Source organism: Notothenia coriiceps, unplaced genomic scaffold (assembly GCF_000735185.1).
Source record: "Notothenia coriiceps isolate Sejong01 unplaced genomic scaffold, NC01 NC01_scaffold00016529, whole genome shotgun sequence".
Classification (NCBI taxonomy): Eukaryota; Metazoa; Chordata; class Actinopteri; order Perciformes; family Nototheniidae; genus Notothenia; species Notothenia coriiceps.
The window spans coordinates 132278-140262 of NW_011349230.1; the positions used below are offsets into that span (position 1 = coordinate 132278).

Sequence of the window (7985 nt, forward strand, 5' to 3'; positions counted from 1 at the left end):
TAATGGGCACGGCATTACGGTATCTCCTGTATCGTCACTAGGTGACTGCTTCTACTTTGTTGGGTTGATTGTACTCTTCAGCAGGCGGAGTTAAGTCGTTTCACTTTCTTTCTACCTTCTCGCGAAAGCTCCAAGTTCTCTTTTTCCCGCTTCTCGTTCCAATGTCTGGATCACTGGATCATATATCGTCTGCTCTAGTGTTACCGAATTGCTGGGGGAGAAACTTTAGGCGCTTCGTACCGTACTATGGTCCTGTTGATGCCTCCCTTTTCAGTTTCCGATTGCCGGTACCTGACGGATTTCGAACCCTTCAGTCCGACCGTTTCCCCTTCGTCAAAACAGGTGTCGACCAGCAGAGTTACTCGACTCTCTTGTTGGTGGGGAGTTGTGAATTTCATAAGTCGGCTCGGCATAGGTATTCAGAGCTTTTCCGTCTTCAGATCTGATCTGTGGCCACTTTAGAGCTTTATCCATATAGGCGATAGCAATTTTAAGTTCATCACCGTAATGTTTCTGGAGTAGAGCCCTGGCTTCTTTGTAGCCTCTCTGTGGCGCCATGTGCTCACAACTGCGGACAAGCTCTTGAGGTTCCCCTCCGGTGAACTGTTCCAAGTAGTACAATTTATCGCTGCTGCTCTCTGCCTTGCTGTCGATGACATGGTTGAAGCCTCTTATAAAGGACTTGTAGGTGAGCGGGTCTCCCTTGAACACAGGCAAGTCTCGTTTAGGAAGATAAGACAGGTTATGCTGCCTTACTAGCATCTCAGTAATCTGACTTTGACGCTGCATCACATCGTAGCTGTAGCTGTCCCTCTCCTCCCCTCTACGGTGACCTTCTCTGGGGCCCGGTCCGTGTGCTGCATCAGAAGCTCCATCCTGCTTGTCCATCCACATGCTTGACTCTGTTGGGCGTGGTTTGACAGTTCCTTTTAGTAGGTGTGCTGAGGCAAGTTTCTCACCATATTTAGCTGGTTTTGAAGCAGTTCTGGATCCGGTGCCAGATGTCTCTGACTTGCCATGACGTTGGCTGCGTTTGAGGTAGCTGCTCATACCATCCTGCTGGTCTTCATACCCGTCAAGCACCTTTAACTTTGCATCACATTCAGCTACAGCTGCCTCCAACTCTAATTGTTCTCTTTGAGCTGCTGGAGCTGCTTTGCTTGCTGCTGGAGCTGCTTTGCTTGCTGCTGTATTAGAGAGGCTTCTTCTTCCTCAAGAGCCTGCTTCTTCTTTAAGGATGCTGCTCGAGCTAGCAGTACTGCCTTTTCAGCCTCCGCCCTCCTGCGAGCAGAAGAAACGGTAGAGGAAGCCACTATATGGTTACTGGCTCTGGAGGCGCTGTCTTCAGGCCTGATATCATCTACTTCAGACGAGCAGGCTTCCTCTCCACGGTCCTCTTTTGTGCCTTCGCGTACTCCTTTAATCCATTTTTCAGTTACAGTATGCGTACAAACTGTTCAATGTTTGCTGACTTGGGATTAAACCAGTGTTGCTGGTCTTCAGACGCCTCCTCTTCAGGTAAGGAAGAGGAGGCGTCTGAAGACCAGCAACACTGGTTTAATCCCAAGTCAGCAAACATTGAACAGTTTGTACGCATACTGTAACTGAAAAATGGANCCTTCCCACGTCCTGCTGTGGTCTGCTCCTCTCCGCCGTGCCCCTGGCTGACTCTGTGATGTAGCAGCGGTTGCTATGGAACTGCAAATCAGCCATTTAAGCAGTAGCACTCTAATGGATTTGCAGACAGTAAACAGAAACTACAGACTGCATCGTTACCTACATCTCTGAAATAAATGACTCTCAGCTCGTATACACACACAGACAGCGGGGACACTTTGTTCCCGTACCAAAAGCAGCCCTGTTTCTCTTTGCTTTGGATGATCAAAGTGCCTGTCATGTTTATGTTGATGATTTAGTTCCCCATCTTTTCTGTCCCCCTTACAGGACTGTATCCAGTTGAACCAGTACAAGCTGAAGAGTGAGATTGGAAAGGTGAGTTTTCTCCTTTTTTGCTGAATTAGGAGTGGTTTAAGAAAAGAGAAGATTGACCCTTTACCCTTATTTAGAAATTAATTTGGTTAGAAACGCAATAATCATAGCATGTTAGCTGTCAACTGTAATGCTAGCGGATTCATTTACACTTGTTTTTTTTATTATTTGGAACTAATGAGATGAAAATGACTATAGTAAAAACCCTTCTTATCAAACTCTGTCAACGTGGAAACTGTTGATTTCAATTATTTATATTTATGAAATGTTCATACAAAGGTTAGTCTGATCGTTATCTACATGACAATTAAAAGAAGAAAAACAAATTGTTATTAAAATCCCCTTTAATGCTCACCACTTATCCTGGAGTCTTGTCGTGGGGGAAGCAGTTCCATCAGTGCCCCAAACTTCCCCTTTCCCATGCCACGACTGGGGGGGATTCCAAAGTGCTCCCAGGCCAACCTGGAGATACAGTATAATCCCCCCACCTGGTCCTGGGTCTGCCCGTCTGCCTCCTCCCAGCTGAACGTGCCTGGAACACCTGCCTAGGAAGATAGCTAGGTGGCATCGTTACCAGGTGCCTTACCACCTCAACTGGCTCAGGGATGACTAAACTTCTCGCCTTATCCCTGAGGGAGATTCCAGCCACCCTCTGGAGGAAACCCATTACAGCCGCTAGTATTCACAATCCCATCCTCTTGGTCAGGACCCATCTCTCATGACCCATCCTGGTGAGGGAAAGAACGAAGATGGACCGTTAGATGGAGTGCTTTGCCTTATGGCTCAGCTGTCTCTTCGTCACAATGGCTGTACAATTTCTTATTGAGATCAATTTGACCCAGACTGACATGCTCACTGGGGTTTTGAAATGTACCACTGAAAGTAAAGGTGAAGCTAAAGGAAACTTCACTATAGTGCTAAATAAGTAGTCAGAGGATCACCAGAGCTATTAGGATTCATCATCAGGGGACTATGAATAGCTGTACAGAAAGTGTACAATAATCCATCCAAAGGAGATATTTCCATCTGGACAAAAGTGGACAGACCGACTATCATCAAGAGCCTCACCATGGCCAGCATGGCCATCAAAAACAAACTGTGACAAAATCACTAGATTTGATATCGTAAGGAAGATGAAATAAAAAGCACAACATTCAAAGAGTGCTGTAGAATTCATGTGGCGTGCTAGACCATTTCAAACTCCATAGAAGACACTGAGCGGCGGCATTACTAAATCTGACAGCACACCAGAACGACTCAGGGTTTTGCATTTCAAAAAGTGACGCTTGGAGATAAACTCTGCAGGGAATTCACTGTGGCAGCAAAAGAGATGGAAATTGAAAAAACTGGATAACTGAAAAGAGCAAATCTTTTTACACAATAAGGCAAGACACAATGTGTTTTTAGATTACCAAACAGCAGATATATGGCCTATATACAGCAGCAGTATTGTTTGATATTAATGTAGTTGATATTTAATTTTTTTAAAAAGGACAAACATCAGATTGATATCTATATGTACACTTGATCATATCTGTGTTTAGAAATTAATCAGTGATGTCCTATTCTCTATTTTTAAACAGAGTGAATCCTTGAACACTGAATTGCTTCTGATTTGATCCGTTTTTAAAAATCTTAATTTGGAGGATTTCACACTCTAAAGCAAACAAATTGATTTTTGTGTGTCTATGAGTTACTTTTCTTCCATTCAGTTACCATCAGCCAGCTGGCAAATTTGGCCAAGCAAGACATGAAAAGTTATATAACGTGCAAACTTTGTTTAATTCCTGTGCGTATGTGATCAGCTTTCCAAGCAGTGTGTGTGTGTGTGTGTGTGTGTGTGTGTGTGTGTGTGTGTGTGTGTGTGTGTGTGTGTGTGTGTGTGTGTGTGTGTGTGTGTGTGTGTGTGTGTGTGTCCGCCGGCCGCCTGTTCTCAAAGTAATGATTTATGTGGTTTCTAATCTGGAGCATGAAAAATAACATTGCATTTTCGTTTAGTAATGTTTTACTGTGAACAAATATACCCACATCTTAATATGTGTTTACTGCATTGCAGGGCTCCTACGGTGTGGTTAAACTTGCCTACAATGAGGATGATGACAAACATTATGTGAGTTCTTGTTTTTTTATTCCATGCAGCAACTCGTCTCTCAGTTTGAATCAAGCCTCTCAGTTTGTATTGCAAAGCTTTACGTAGTGTCTTAATCATCCCATAGGGGTTCCTTTTGGTAAAATGACTATTTGACTCGCCTACTTAGATTTTTTACTATTTACCTTATGTGAGAAACTGCTAAATTACTAAAACTTTTGCAGTTTGGACTCAAAACGTCTTTACAAAAGGCGGGGCCTGGAAATACTCATCAACAATTTCATCAACAATTTATCCAATCATCATACATTTGAGTGGATATGTTTAATCTGTGTTGGGGAATGGGACAACCAAAGCATTTTCATGCTGACCCCAAATCTGCATCTCAAACCCTGATTAGCAGAATATCACTGAGATCTGAAGTATCGTAATTATTTAATGTGGGTGTGGCCTCATTAGGCAGGAAAAATAGTGCCATGGCGACAATGCTGCATGCAGCTTTAATTAAATATTATCCCACAAATTACACACCGACTAAATCAATAATTTGACACAACAAATTGATTCAGTGATAAAGGATCGTTTTGCTTCCACCGAGAAAAATTTGTCAGTTCTACTGAATTGTTATGGCTGGTTTTTATACTGTTTTTCATTACTTTATTATAGGTCTCAGATATATATAAAACATGTCTCTGAAGTGTTTTGCTCGAAATACCAAAAAGATCATGCATTGCAGCAACCCATAATCCCCTCTGTTTCAGCCCTGTTTCAAAAGTGCTGATTCTGCATCTGTAGCTTTTAGAATAAGGAGCCACGCCCCTCTGAGAGATATTTGGTTAAAAAGAACACAATGGTGCTCTAGGAGGAGATTCAGGTGATAAGGTGGGTGGGGGGTTATCTTGGTTGGTGATTGGCTAATGGTTACACAAACAAAAACATCGTTATGCCATCATAAAGTGGCCAAAATCTGATCTGCTCATTTTCAGACAGGTTTTTTATATAAATGGATTGGGATGAAAAGTGAGCCAATCTTTTTTCCTGAAACTTTCAGAATCTCTTTACAAAGAGGGGACATATGTTTATGTATATAAAAGACATGAACAATTTGATTTTGCATAATAGGTCCCCTTTAAAATGAAAACGGCTCTGGTCGAGGTTTGTCTGTTCACATTTTCTTTTCAATTAACCAGTTTTTAAACACCTCTAGAGCTCATACCTTGTTCCTTTTAGTTCCTTTAATTTATTTGTCTCATCTTCTTGTTGTTCTTGTTCACTTTCTATTGTCTTTACTGGGGGCTGTGTAGACATCCTGAATCTTAAGTTTCATGCTCTTAAAAAATATAAAATCAAATCTTTAAACTTTTCCATGTTTTTGGTGTTTTTCTGAAAGAGGAAAACTAATCTGTTTTTTTGGCCATAGCTGAAGTTGTGGATCAATATGATTGCACATAATCTGCCTTGATCAGAGCGTCCTCAGCAACGGTGTCCTTTCCAAATGTCCAAAATGACCAATCAGAATTGAGTATACAATTGAGCCATGTCACATGATATTAACAGATCTTTTGATTTTGTTTGTCCCTCCATCTTGTTGCTTAGTTGTTAGTCCAAGGCATGTGTTGCCTTGTAAGAAACTTGGAAATGAAAGTGACTTGTGGTGCTTCTTAAAGTGCTTCCAAGACTTTATGATCTATTTTCAAAGCAGTGCTGCTGTTGCTTTGATTGCCGGTAGCTGCTCAGAGGTCGGTTCAATCTGGATGTGAGCCAGTAATAGTAATTTCAGGTGTTTGCATCAAGGTGATATACACTTAAAAGCTTTGCAAACCCTGTAAGCATTTTTATGTTTAAACATATCTCAGCTGTCACGTAAAGTAACAATGAAAGTGTTTGGTTGAGTCATGCGGACTACAGCTGCCAACCCTGGATGTGTTTAAGATGTACTTTTGAACTGGAGCCAGTGAGAGCTCCGAGCTAAACACAAGCCAGTATTAACATAGCAGCTTGTAAATGGGCTGCAGAACGATAAACAACAGCGGTTTATGTAAGGCCAGAGATTAACCCTGTAACATTAGTGAAATATTATAACAAGTGAGAGCTTATATAGACTTTTCGTCTGGAGGAATAATGACATGCAGCTTTAAATAATGTCCAACTGTAGAACTTCAATATCAATATTTTTGGTGCAAGATTGTCCATAAAATGTGCATTTATTGCAGATTGTCCATAGCAGCGTCATACCTGCCAACCCAACTGATTTGGGCGGTAGTCTACCGCTTTTGAAATGTTTCTACCGCCTACCGACTTAGCTGGCTTTCCCTACCGATTTTCAATCTTCCCAAACTATAACAAATAAAAATGACACTCCATAGACACTGGACTCGACTTTTGGCGGACACCGTTTGCAACGTGTCTGTGATCGCATCATACAAGCAGTCCTCTGTGTTTCTGAGAGAAAAACAGAGGACAGTCGTTAATGTCTCTGTTTAGTGAACTTCAGCAATCTGAAATCCTGTACATCATTTATATCACACTTTATCATTAGAAACATGCAGGAAATGACTTTTTTAATGCAGTATTTTCTGATTTTTCTGACTAAGAAAAGATAGAATTTATGGAAGGAAATCAGAGCAATAACCTGACAATTCAATCACTAATGCAGCTCTTTTGCAAATGTAACAAGCTTTCTTGCGGTTATGTTTAGACAACTCCCAGCACCTGATCAACTTTTGGCAAAGATCATGTTCTTGGTTTAGTACATAACATCCAATCCAATCCACTTTATTTATATAGCACATTTTAAAACAGAGGGTTTGCCAAAGTGCTTCACAATGAACTTAACATTATAATAAAATATAATATTACACAAATAGATAAAAGGCACACATAAGAACTGTAGGAGCCATATGTTAAAATGTATATTTGAATATTATAATCCTTTGTTATTAGTGCTATCATATCATTTATTTGAACCAGCCGTGTGAAATTGACGGCATAGACGACCGCAGCTGTACGTGATTACGAGACGTTATAGCCAACGGCAGCTGCTGGTGATTGGGGTGTGAGAAGGAGAAAGAAGCACCGAGCAACATAGTTTTTTGACCTGAGAGAATATGTGTTTGTATTTGATACCTTTTTGTGTAAGTAAAAAACAAACTATCCTGAGACGTATTTTGTCCGAGTCAAGCTTATTTGCTATCTGTGAGCCGAATTTTGGATTAATGGAACTACATTTGTCAAAAGACTTCGCTCTGGAGAAGCCGAGCTATGAAGGAGGGATTCCAGTGACGGCGTCGCATGAAAGGTGAAGATAAAGACTGCTCTTCCACACACGGAGATTGGCACATTAAGTGAGACATCCGAGGAACAAAGACGGTGAAGTGGCCTGTTGTTATGTTAATGTTTAAATTTGGATGGGAGATCGCTACTCTCCGACAGAAGAGGCAGTCTGAATGGATCAGCTGATTCCAACTACCAGCTGATTAAAGACAGTGCAACGAAGACATTTTCTATAAAAACGAAGCCTTTATTGTTGGACATCTTTAGTTGAGTTTAAGCACTGTAGTAAGTTTAATTTGAAAGAGCCATGGAAGAACTAACCGAAAGGAGCCACAAGAGGGAGCCAAAGTCCACGGAAAAGGCCAAAGAGGAGAGGCTCCACAGGCTAAATGGATTAAGGAGAGCGAAGGTGGGACAGCTCACCAAGAAGGTTAATGAGCTGGAACGTCTTAAAGAAAATGATTGAAACATAACAAACAAACATTGAACAGTTTGTACGCATAACTGAAAAATGGATTAAAGGAGTACGCGAAGGCACAAAAGAGGACCGTGAAGAGGAAGCCTGCTCGTCTGAAGTAGATGATATCAGGCTTGAAGACAGCGCCTCCAGAGCCAGTAACCATACAGTGGCTTC

General features: G+C 41.4%; 1 protein-coding gene across 1 annotated transcript in view; it reads left to right on the forward strand.

Moving 5' to 3' along the window:
- Positions 1 to 295, forward strand: part of LOC104949587 (calmodulin-regulated spectrin-associated protein 2-like) — a 17544-nt gene extending 17249 nt beyond the window's left edge. The window contains exon 5 of the mRNA XM_010775967.1: positions 275 to 295. Within this exon, the coding sequence (XP_010774269.1) occupies positions 275 to 295 (21 nt within the window). The remainder of the gene's footprint in view (positions 1 to 274) is intronic.
- The last annotated feature ends 7690 nt before the right edge of the window (positions 296 to 7985 follow it).